The sequence below is a fragment of the Benincasa hispida genome, chromosome 9 (genome assembly GCF_009727055.1).
Source record: "Benincasa hispida cultivar B227 chromosome 9, ASM972705v1, whole genome shotgun sequence".
Lineage (NCBI taxonomy): Eukaryota > Viridiplantae > Streptophyta > Magnoliopsida > Cucurbitales > Cucurbitaceae > Benincasa > Benincasa hispida.
In genome coordinates this window covers 9,225,750-9,238,501 of record NC_052357.1, presented here as the reverse complement: position 1 = coordinate 9,238,501, position 12,752 = coordinate 9,225,750, and the positions used below count along the sequence as shown (strand labels likewise).

Below are 12,752 nucleotides of genomic sequence, written 5' to 3'. Positions count from 1 at the left end.
TTACAGAATGTGCTGCATGTACCCAAAATATCTTACAATTTACTATCTATTAGTAAGATAACTAGAGATATGAATTGTCAAGTTTCTTTCTCACTAGATAATGTTTTCTTTCAGGACTTGAGCTCGGAAAAGACGATTGGCACTGCCCGGCACAATAGAGGACTCTATTTCCTTAATGATGATGCTTCCTCTAGGAACTGTTATAGGACTAGTTTATTCTCTTCTTATTTTTCAACTTCAAACAAAGATTGTATGTTGTGGCATTTTCACCTTGGTCACCAAATTTCTAATATATGAAATATTTATTTCCTCATTTATTCAATAAAGTTGATGTCTCTTCTCTGTCTTATGATGTGTGCATTCATGCAAAACAGCATAGGGTCACCTTTCCATTTTAAACTTACAAGCCTTCTCAACCTTTCACTGTTCTTCATAGTGATGTTTGAGGTCCCTCAAGTATTACCACCTCGTTGGAGAAACGTTGGTTTGTGACCTTTATTGATGATCATACCCGTCTTACATGTGTTTTTCTTCTCATTGATAAATCTGAGGTTTCATCGATATTTCAACAATTTTACACTACTGTTGAGACTCAGTTCAACACCAAAATTGCTATTCTTTGTAGTGATAATGGTAGTAAGTTCCTTAATCATACCCTTCGTGATTTTCTGTCCACTAAAGCTTGTGTGTCTATACCCTTCAACAGAATGAGGTGGCTGAAAGGAAAAATCGTCACCTCCTCGAGGTTGCACGGTTTCTCATATTGTCTACTTCACTTCCATCTTACTTATGGGGGGATGTAGTTCTGATTGCAGCTCATCTTATTAATCGAATGTCTTCCCGTGTCTTTCAACTTCAAACCTTTCTTGAATGCCTCAAGGAGTCATAGCCTACCACGCGGCTTATTTCTGATGTCTCTCTCCGGGTTTTTGAGTGCACTGCCTTTGTCCATAGTCATGACCCTAACTGAACTAAGTTTACCACTCATGCTCAGAAATGTGTCTTCGTTGGGTATGCTCCTCACCATCAAGGTTATAAATGCTTCCACCCTTCTTCCCGAAAATACTTCATCTCCATTGATGTAACATTTCTTGAGGATCAATCTTTCTTCCCCATTAGTCATCTTTAGGGGGAGAGTACTAGTGAAAAGACAAACTGATCCACATCTTCAATCCCATATTTAGTCCCTACTAACCTTCCTGAACTCCTTCTTGAACCCATCTTGAGTGCCCATGACACTATTTTACCTACTAAACAAGTCCCTTGGATAACTTACTATAGGAAGAATCTCAGAAAGGAAATGGTGTCCCCTAAACTGTTGCTTCCCCGGCTCTAGTCCATGAATCTGAACCAACACAAGCTCAAGGTACTACTGGCCCTGATAATACTAACTTGTGTGTTGAGGATGATATTGTCGATTTGGTTAAGAATGATAGGACTGATATGTTAGTTCTAGAGAATAATAGGGTTGCAAGCAGTAGGGGTGTTCAAAAACCCAGTAACCCGACCAACTCAAACTACCAACCCAAACCGCAAGGGTTGGGTTGGGTTAGATTTTATTTTGGATTGGGTTGGATTAAAAATGTTAAAAAATATTAAATTCGAGTTGGGTCTCGGGTTACCCCATTTCAGGATCGGGTCAACCCGACCCGACCCGAATATATATTATATATATATATATATATACACGCTATTTTTCGATCTAGATTTGAAGGAGGGAATGTTACAGTGGCTCTAGCTAGGCAGCGGTCTAGATAAGACGCAGCGCAGGACTCTCAATTGAGATAAGCTATGACTCTCCAACAAGGACTAACCGATTCTTTCACTATTCTATCACCCCCGGTTCACTTCACTCCCTAAAGGCGGATTAAGACTAAGGCTACTCTGGGGAGGCAAGGAAAGAACTTTAGTAGCTAGGCGCTCGCACGCTTTAAGGGCAGTTGAAGGTATTGCACTAAGAAAGACTCCTTATATATATATATATATATATATATATATATATATATATATATATATATATATATATATATAATATAAGTTAAAAAAATAGTCAAATTAAAAAAAAAAAAGAAGAAGAAAAGAACCGGTGACCCAACCCGGCCCAACCCGGAATTTTGGGTTGGGTTGGGTTGGGTTGACCCTCCAAAAATGAACTACTAGAGTTCATTATTAGCCAACTCGAATTTTTGGGTTGGTCCACAAAAATCTTCCAACCTGACCCAACCTGAACTATGTACACCCCTAGCAAGCAGTGATGAGACTTCAATAGAAATACAAGAGGGTGAGCCTCTTCCTCAGGTTGAAAAATGAAATCAAAATCCCATTACAGATAAGGATTCAAACAAACTAAGGAATTATGATATCTCTTTTGACATGCCCATTGTATTGAGAAAGGGCACCATGTCCTGCACGAAGTATCCTATGCATAGCTTTCTATCTTACAGTGATCTGTCTTCTGAATTCAAGGCGTTCACTGCCAACCTTGATACAGAAACAATACCGAAAAACATACATATGGTTATGAAAATTCCTAAGTGGAAGACTACCGTCATGGAATGAGAGCTCTTGAAAAGAATAACACGTGAGACCTTATAGCTCTTCCTAAAGGGCATAAAACAGTTTGGTGCAAGTGGGTGTTCACTTAAAGTATAAATTAGATGGAACTCTAGACAGGTACAAGGCCAAACTTGTAGCAAAAAGGTTTACTCAAACTTAAGGAATAGATTTTTCTAAGACTTTCTCCCCTGTAGTGAAGTTAAACACGGTCCAGATCTTTCTTTCTGTTGCAATTAATAAAGATTGACCTCTCCATCAACTTGATGTAAAAAATACATTTATGAATGGTGAATTAGAAGAAGAGGTTTATATGAGCCTCCCCCAAGTTTTGAAGCTCAGTTTGATTATCAGGTTTGTAAACATAGGAAGTCTTTGTATGATTTGAAATAGTCTCCGACAGCATGGTTCAACAGGTTTACTACCTTCGTTAAGTCTCAAGGCTCCATTCGAGATACTTTAATCATAGGTTGTTTAAAAAAAGGTTAGTATCCAGGAAAATTATTGTTATTGAAAGGAAATCGGTGAAAGTCCTTATGCGGAAGTGTAGGGATCATTCCCAATTTTTAATTTTCATAGAATCACAAGAATTTTACATAACATAACAAAATTATGCATTATAAGAGTTAAATTATAGTATGCTAAAACAGAATAATTAGGGAAGAAGAACATTTACCTTTGAAGCCAATCTTCTTTGCAAATTCCCTCGATCCGGATCATGAACTCTTCGATCTGGGTCTTGATATTCAAAAATTGAAAACTGAAAAAGAACACCACCACAAATGAACCTCATGTATTCTCCTTAGAGATTGAGAATTAGCAGGAGGTGTGGACTCTGCTATGGATTTTGGAAGGGGAATAAAGTTTTTAAGGGAGGAATTCAGAGATTTTTTTTTTCAGTGTGTAGAACACAATTCAACACACATCAAAACTAAACAAAACATCCAACTGTAGAACTCTTTATACGTTTTTTTGTTGAGAGAAAAAAGGGAAGGGGGTTATAACTCCCTCCTTTTATTAAATTCAAAATTTAATTTTTTTTTATAAATTATATTATGATAACCAACTTATCTTACAAAATATATTAAATTATATGTTATATCGAATATAACATATAATCTATAGTTTTTATATTGTATCAAATACAATATAACTTATAGTTTATATTTCTCCCAACAATGCATGACATTTAATATAAATTACATCTAGACTAAAATCAATTATATGAATCTCATCCATATAACTAATATTTGAATCATATTCAAATATTTAATTCCTCTCAAATAAACTTTATATTAAAATATATCAAATACATTATATTAATTATATTGCATATAATTAAATTCATCAATTATATCATATATAATTAATGCCCTTAGTTAATTTGAACAACTCAAATTAATCCAAAATTAATTCTCAATAATCTCTGTTGAGCTACAGAGGGGACCTTATGAACCTGTAGATTGAAGCTCCAATGGTACTTGGATAATTAATTAAACTCTTTAATTAAATTACCCAACATCCATTAACTGCTGGTTACTTCATTAAAGACCGACAACTGCACTCTTCGCATTATAGATATATTTCTGTGTCCATTGAATATAACCAGTTAACAGTGTGATGACCCTTCACAAATTGCTCGTAAGTACAACTAGGCCAAAAATTACCGTTTTCCCCTTGTAGTTACATCTAACTCCTTAAGTACCGTTGATTCCTCTAATGAATAATAAGTTATAGTCCAACTATGACCAAGTCCCTTTCGGGCCAAGAGAGGGTGTGGCCATATTGTGCAAGCCCCAGAATCAGCTCTTAAGTGAGCAATTTGTCTAACTACCCCGAAATTATGGAAGAAGTGAATTCTGTCTTGTGTAGCTATTTCCCAATCCCCCAATCAAACGAATCCCCAAAATAGTAAGTATATTGAGTTGAAAATCTGGCCACTCTCACCCATACAAATCAAAAGATCGCCTTCATAGATAGTTCACAACTCTCAGGATTCAGGTCATGTCACTTATGGTCATCCTGGTGAAATGTAAGTCTCTATCATCAACGGTGTTATATAATGAGGCCAATCATTTCGTGGTCCGGTCTTATACAAACTCTTTGTATAGAATACCCCCGCTCACATGTCTCCACATGAATGATTAGGATCAGATCATTTGTAGCAATTTACAACACTTGTAACATCTATAAAGCGGGTCGTATCCGTAGTGTCACCAGGATAAGGTCCCGGGCTTATCCATCTACTATAGACTGTCTAGGTTATCATTTAAACATGATCTACTTGTATGTCTTTACATACATGTTTAAATTACATAAAATAACCTAGGATCTTAGTTTATTGAATTGAATATGCTCATAAAATAACAATTTGTCTATACAAAGTTTACAAATTACGGGAATACAGTAGAGATTTAGGCCACCAATTCCAATATTAATTGTGTATGTAGATGATATTGTCTTGTTAGTAGATGATACTGCTGAGATCACTAGGCTAAAAAAATAGCTCAAGAATTTGAGATCAAAGATCTTGGGAATCTAAAGTATTTCCTTAGAATGGAGGTGCCAAGATCAAGGGAAGGGATCTCTGTCTCACAACGGAAATACACTCTTGACCTATTAAAAGAAACAGGTATAACTGGATATAGATCTGCTGACACTCCTATTGAATTCAATACGAAACTGGGAGATTTTGTTGGCAAAGTTACTGTTGATAATGAAAGGTATCAACGTCTAGTGGGAAAGCTGATTTACTTATCTCACACTAGACCAAATATTTCCTATGTTGTCAGTGTTGTTAGTCAATTTATGCAGGCACCCTACGAAGAACATATGGAAACGGTGAATCGGGTTCTGAGATATTTGAAAAGCTGTTCGGGTAAAGGTTAGATGTTTAGGAAAACTGACAGGAAATGCATTGAGACTTATACTGACTCTGCTTGGGCAGGATCAGTTATTGACAGAAAGTCTACTTTTGAATACTGTACTTTTGTGTGGGGTGACCTAGTTACTTAGAGAAGTAAGAAGCAAAGTCTTGTTGTTAGAAGCAATGCTGAAGCTGAATACAGAGCTATGAGTTTGGGGATCTGTGAAGAAAACTAGTTGAAGAAAGTTCTGTTTGATCTTCACTAAGACAATGTTTTGCCTATGAAGCTCTATTGTGATAATAAAGCGACTATAAACATAGTCAATAATCCTGTACAACATGATAAAACGAAACATGTGGAGAATGATAGACACTTTATAAAAGAGAAACTGGACAATGACAGTTTCTATATTCCAAATATTCCATCTAGTCAACAAGTTGTTGATGTTCTCACCAAAGGGTTACTCACGTAAAGTTTTGACTCATGTGTTAGCAAGTTAGGTCTAATTGATATTTATGCCCCAACTTGAGGGAGAGTGTTAGAAATAAGGGGCTTTGTTGATAGTTTATAGCCCCAACGCTATTTTAGTATTTTATTTTACCTCAGGTTTATCTCCTTTTTTGTATTAGGTTTTGTTAGAGTCTATAAGTATGGTTTCTCTTGTAACTTTCATTTTATGTAAAAGTAATAAAAATGGACTCTATCGTGGTTTTTTCTCCTCGTTTTAGGATTTTTTCACGTAAACTTAGTGTTCGCTATTTTCTATTCTTTTAACAGTCTCATCTTCCATTCATGAGAGAAAGATCAATGAAACAAAAGGCAGAAGAATAATGTGCAAGCACAAGCAAGAATGTTTTAGAATCCAAGAAAAAAGGAATGATTGGTTTTCATCTCTATCTAGGACTAGGAAGGGATCCAGAGTCAATGGAATTGTTTGAAAAGTTCTCAGCATTGTTATGTGACATTTGTGGGGTTCTCTCTTGAACCATCTTCAAACATTCTATGAGTTGTAACACCATGTCACTCATGTCAGGCCTTCCTGCTGAAGTTGGCAATGTGCAAGACAGAGCAAGCTCCACAAATTTACTTGCAGAACCACTTTCTATAGAGCCTTCTAGCCTTGGATCAACAATGTTTTGGATGTTACCTTCTGCAATGTGAGGCTTAACCCAATCAACTATGTGGATGTTGTTTTCAGAGCTCTTGATTATGGCTGGATGTCCAGTGATCAGCTCAAACAAGACAATCCCAAAGCTGTAAACATCACTTTTCTTGATGAAGTTTCTTGATAAATGAACCCTGCAACAAATTTATGTCTTAGCTCTTTTGTATTTGTACACAACATGCTTCTTTTTGCTATATTGGGACACTGCAACAGAAAAATTGACACATTGCAACAGAAAAATTGCTATATTGGGACACTTCAGATGTTGAATTCTGGTTGAATACTAAGAAAATAGTAGGCGAAACTAGAATTTAGTCCCTATGGTTTGATAAAACCTTCGTAAATAGTTCCTATGGTTTGATAAAATCCTCATAAATAGTCCCTATGGTAGGGACTAAATTCCTATGGTATGGACCTATTTATGAAAGTTTTAATAAACTAGGGATTGAATCCCAACCTTTTCCAAACTATGAGGACCAAATTTGTAATCTAACCAATTATAAACTCTTGTGTGTATATTTAATATATAAACTTGGTTAAAAGGAAGTTGATAACTGGAAGAAATAGATTGTCATGGACTATAATAGGGATTCAGTATGTTACTTCAGGAAAGAGGATATATTGTACTTTTCATTCTATTTTGACCAAGTTAACACTTAACACACTTTCTTTCACCTTATTATGGAAAATCAAATCCGACTAGAAGTTTTGAAGTTTGGAGACTAAATATATATAACAAAAAAAGTCGAGGGAGAAAAATGTAACATAAAAGTTTGGAACATCGAATATGCTATTAGATTACTCATTTCATTTAAGAGAACACAAAGCACATCAATCATTGTTACTTACGTCGGGTCGAGATATCCGAAGGTACCAGCAGGACATGTGGAGAAATGAGTATCACTTTCATTTACAAATACCCTGGATAGTCCAAAATCTGATATTTTAGCTTGCATTTGTTTATTCAGTAGGATATTGGAAGACTTCATATCTCTGTGAATTATAGGTGGCACGCAACCATTGTGTAAATATTCCAACCCTGCAATTTGTTTAACCAAATGTCACAAACCAGAAAGATAAGTAAAAAAAGCAAGAGCCATTAATTTCTTTTGTTTGTTATTTGTACACACCTTGAGCTGCATCAACTGCAATTTGGAGTCTTTCCATCCAATTCAAGACCTTTGTGCTCGAATCTATATCAGCATATGGGAAAAATTTTCTTATATAGTCAACTAACCATCCGGATACAATCATTTCAGAGAAACCTCTTCCTTATATGACAATATCATAATTACCAGATAGAAAATCGCGTAAACTTCCATTACCCATGAATTCGTAAATAAGTGCCTTATTCTCAGCCTCATCACAGTAACCAATAAGAGAAACCAGATTTATATGATGAACAACTGTTAATATTTGAGCCTGCATTTGCAAATACAGTTTATTAGATACTAGTTAACCAAATACAAGCAAAAATGAACCTAAGAAAAAACTAAACCTCAGCTCTAAATTCATTGTAGCCTTGCTGTGACATTGAAGACATCAACTTGACAGCAACTTGGGTTTTATCGCTCAGTACACCCAAGTATACTTTTCCAAAACCTCCTTCCCCAATAGTTGTCTTCAAGTTATCTGTGATGACCAATATCTCGGAGAAATGAACCAGATGGGTTTTCGACTTAAGTAACCTTTCTTGAATTGATCTTTTGAGATTCCCTGCATCAAGGAATATCGGCACATTTTTGGTTCATTCAACACTTTTGAAGTCATTCAACATCCAGGAATTCTTTTCCATTTTCTTTATTTACCTCAGTTACATTCATCGTCTTTACTTGAAATATGCTGGAATTAGCCGTGTAAAGAAACAGAAGCAGAAGAAATGAGAGAATTACCTCTTTGTTTTCTCCTTTTGTAGATTACCAGAGTGACCATAAAGATAGGTAGGAGCACAGCTATAATACTGGAGAGAATTATAGCAACCAAGTACTTCTTCCTCTTGTTATTCTTCCTCTTGTTAACACATTCAAGTGATGTACAAAGATCTGGATTTTCACCCACACTTACACAAGCAGAAGAAAATGTCAGGTTTAAACAAATGAATTTTCATCTGTTGTTCAACTTTTTTTCTGTTAGTGTTAGTTATTTAATATGAAAAAAAAAATAGAATTAGACGGTGACAATATAACAGTAAAGAAAATAGAGGACATGAGATATAACTTAATTAATTTGATAGCTTACCTCAATGTAAGTAATCCAGCTTCAGCCCTTAGCAAGAGATCCTTGGGAATTAAGCCCGTGAACCTGTTTCTGGTTAAATAACTAGAAACACAATAAAAAGATAGATACTATTCAAATTTCAACTAAAATTTCATGTTTTCGATGTCATAAATACAACTAAGAAAGGAACTTACAGGATCCTTAAATTTGGCAATTTTACTAATTCTGGCAGCTCTCCAGTCAACTCATTATCGGACAAATCCCTAATATATAACAGGATATTGAGTCAGTATAAAATCATTTATAGATATGATATGACTCAAAAATTGCAATATAAAGCGATAACCAGTACTGAAACAAGAAAGGAAAATTACAATATTAAAGCACTCCGAGAGGCTTGAACTTCCCTAAAAACTGTTCTCCAAATTCCGCAGATCACAAGCCCCTCTAGCCTACTGTATGTATAACCACTTTTATAACAAGCTCTTTATCTAATGGAAATTATGCTTTCTTAATATTCTAATAATATTCGTAATATTTTTGTATTAAGATTTCTAGCAGAGAGACTTACAAAATTTGCAACATTGTTAGATTTGATATGTAAGGAGATATTTCACCTGTCAGTCCACTTGTAGATAGGTTCCTGTTCATAAAATTAAATTAACTCACGATTTATATGATCTATCCTTCAAATACAAAACGATAATACCAGACAGAGCTTGCACTTACAAGGATATAATTCTTGGAACAGTTCCATTGCTACAATTTAATCCACTCCAAGGAAATCCCATTGGCACACATGGATCTCCTTGCCAATCCTTCTTTATTCCATAAGTTGACTTGATATTGGTAATTGCATCCACTAGTTATCGAAAGAAGAAATCAAATTAGTATTCATTAACTTTCAATAAAGTAAATTCACAAAGTGCATCGAAAGAAAGATACCATCTCCTTGGTCTGCTTCTAACTTTGATATGTTTTTCCCTATATATAACTCAAAAGCATTGATGATAGGAGGAAGTGTTGCATCCTCGGTTGAAATGAAGGAAATTACATGTCTATTTGCTCCCTCCAATGGTTCTTTAGGAAAAATAGACATCGTGGACAAATAATTTGGAATAATTGGTCCAAGAACAAAATCGCCATTGTAAGTGATAATGAACTCTCTACTTTTATTGACTTCAGGCCTTAAAACTTCAGCAACGTGCATAAGTATATAATATTGAGATGAATCTATCGCATCCCACCAAATTTCCAGAGGCTTGCTCTTGTTTTTTGGAGTGGAAGCAGTTTGCATGACAATTGATGGCAGTTGGAGACCGTTATTCCCTATAGGTTCTACACTAAGGTTGGTGCTTACTTGTGTCCACTCGTTGGAGTTAAATGGTGACCAGATACGATCATAAACATCAAAAGGGAATCTTAAGAAAGAGTAACAGGATAAACAAAATATTATGTTAGCATCTGTCACTAGTTAAATCATATCTTGTCCTTGTCTCAAAAAAAAAAATAAAAATAAAAATAAAAATAAAAATAAAAAAATCTTCCCTCCATTAACAGTAAATTTCTTTACAGAACCAATGCTAAAAAAATACCTGTACTTTTGATCTTCTGTTGAACCAATATCCATTCGAGTATAAAGTGACAAGGATGATGAGATAGTTAGATAAGTGATGTTGAGTGAAGGTCTAAATTCTAATGCTGAAATAAATGGCACTCCATTCCCTGTATTGATCAGACAGATGCGAACTGCGTTTGAGGAGGTGACATGTATGAGATCTATGTAAGCATCCATGCCATTGTCAGAGAAATTTAAGGTCTGCCACAAGCTATTCTCAATATAGAGATCAAACATTGGTAGCGTATCCAAGCCATCATAATTCCCGTACAAGAAACTTGCTCGAATCAAGTATTCAGTACCCTTTACAGTGCTTACACTATAACAGTTTCTGATTCCTTGAGGGAAGCTTCTCAGCTTCCTCAATTGCTTGGGATAGGTATCTCCATCTCCATACACCGAAGCTACATCTTGACTTACTCCACTGTTTATGAAGGATGCATCAGAAACATAGTTAATTTTAGTTGTTGTTTCGGTGTAGCTCGTACCCTCTGGTAATCCACAGTCTAAACTAATGAAGCCTGAGAAACAAACAAATAATAAACAACTTAAACTCCAAGTTTCTATACAGCCGATTGAAAGAAGTTGAATAGATTAATCACCAATGGAAATAAACTAGTTACCTGACTGATCCTGAGCTTGAACATGTAGAAGAGCCAGTGCTAAACCACTTAGCAAGATACCAAAGAGGCAATGCCCTGATGTTCCCATTAATCGTCCTCTACCTCTTGGGTCTATCTTTAGCTGCACTGATTGATGAGAATTGAGAAAGCAGCCATATCTCCTCCGTGAGGCATATATGACAAGCCTGTGATCATAATAGAATGTCAACACAAGAGGCATTCCCTTTGCAACATTGGAGGTTAGAGAACATGTTACATAGGTTTTTTTAGTTTTTTAGTGTCTAAGTCAACTTGTAAACACCTCAACTAATTTTTGAGGCAACCGGCTTGATCTTTTCAGGAAAAACAACTCGTAGGATATTAAATTCTAAATGGGTGGGTGGTCACATAGATTCAACTCAATCCTACCACTAGCCCAAATCGAACATGGTTTACATAGGCAAGTTGATTAACTCTAAACTGGAAAATTTACAATTCTTTTCTCATAAATTGAACTTTCACTTAATCTAAATATTGACGATCATATAGCACTGTAGTAGCTAAATTTAATGATTGAAGTGGATAAGTGCTCCATTTCTAGGGATTTCGAACTCATTTACCACGAAACTGAAGGAAAAAGACAAACCAAATGCTGAATAATTGACGGAAGAATATCAGGGAGTGTGTTGGATGAATGACATTTGAGGCAATATGATTGCAGAAGAATGCTACGCCATCGCCATCCATGTTGAAGAAATCTTCGTCTGAGCTTAGCTTGCCATGTTCGGACTTTGAAATTCCACTAATTTGGGCACATGGGGAAGCCGTTGACTCCGTATAATAAATTTGTAAAAAAATCAATTTATATCCTAATGTTTTGAAATAAATTAATGATCGAATCAATTTCAAATCTAAACTTAGATTTTTTTTTCTTTCTTTTTTTAGCACAAACTTAGATTTATAACAATTTCACTTTTTTTTATCCCTTCGACTACAACAATTTGGAAATGGAGGTTTGAAGCTCATGTCTTATGCATAGTTCATGTTGATAATTATTTAACTTTGATTCCACCTAAAATCAACCCACAAAAAGAAAAAAAATCATTCATAGTAATAAAAACTCCATTTTTTTTTTGTAGTATTACGATAAACTTGGAAAATTTGGGCCAATGACCTAATATCTAGACCCATAATGACAAATGATCCATTTTTTTTTTTTTAAAAAACTGTCAATTGACCTTCTACTGACGTTATCATGGTATGAGATTACAAGAATTGCCTCTGAAAACTGTCTCGCTCTCACTGTCTGTCTATCTTCCATCGTGATGTGATTGTTTGTCACTGTACGATTGATTTGACAATTTTCACGAAATCTGTCTACAACTTAAAATCGTTAACACAGCAAAATATGTAATGGTGAATTCTTTAAAATCTAAACTTCATTTGAATTGTCATTTTGTTGAATGGAGATTTATTGAACGAGGTTTTTCAGAGCGGAGTTTTTCGAAACCAAATGGAGTTTTCAGAATGGGTTTTTAAGAACGGAATAGACTTTTTTTGAACTTGGTTTCATTGGTGTTTGTAGAAACGTGGTCTCAAAAAAAATATGTAAATAGACAATGTAAATAGCATAACGAAAGGGGTGTGAGAAAGAATTGTTGGGGTTGATGCCCTAAAGTCTCATGTCCTGTAGTTTGTAAACAGTTTGTACGAATGCTTGTGATGTATGA

General features: G+C 35.1%; 1 protein-coding gene across 4 annotated transcripts; it reads right to left on the bottom strand.

The window, feature by feature from the left end:
* Window positions 1-6,213: 6,213 nt before the first annotated feature.
* On the bottom strand, window positions 6,214-11,914 carry LOC120084465 (putative leucine-rich repeat receptor-like serine/threonine-protein kinase At2g19230). 4 transcript variants are annotated; one of them, XM_039040247.1, is made up of 15 exons: window positions 11,669-11,914; window positions 11,044-11,228; window positions 10,398-10,941; window positions 9,748-10,223; window positions 9,532-9,664; window positions 9,374-9,445; window positions 9,177-9,257; window positions 8,997-9,065; window positions 8,824-8,904; window positions 8,478-8,644; window positions 8,084-8,301; window positions 7,911-8,007; window positions 7,716-7,778; window positions 7,435-7,624; window positions 6,214-6,719 (listed from the first exon to the last, which is right to left on the bottom strand). In XM_039040247.1, the coding sequence occupies exons 1-15, from the start codon at window positions 11,767-11,769 to the stop codon at window positions 6,314-6,316; spliced, it is 2,883 nt and encodes a 960-aa protein (XP_038896175.1). In that variant the 5' UTR covers window positions 11,770-11,914; the 3' UTR covers window positions 6,214-6,313. The 4 variants fall into 4 exon arrangements, with proteins under 4 accessions (XP_038896175.1, XP_038896174.1, XP_038896178.1 ...); XM_039040246.1 differs by having other exon boundaries at window positions 7,881-8,007; window positions 11,669-11,908; XM_039040250.1 differs by having other exon boundaries at window positions 7,881-8,007; window positions 11,643-11,836.
* Between the last annotated feature and the right edge of the window lie 838 nt (window positions 11,915-12,752).

Excerpts from the sequence above, each read along its gene's own strand:
- LOC120084465 (XM_039040246.1), bottom strand. The coding sequence starts at position 11,769 with ATGGATGGCGATGGCGTAGCATTCTTCTGCAATCATATTGCCTCAAAT. Across the intron at positions 11,229-11,668 it reads CGTCAATTATTCAGCATTTG|GCTTGTCATATATGCCTCAC; the intron begins GTTTGTCTTTTT and ends TTATGATCACAG. Across the intron at positions 10,224-10,397 it reads ACAGAAGATCAAAAGTACAG|ATTCCCTTTTGATGTTTATG; the intron begins GTATTTTTTTAG and ends CTCTTTCTTAAG.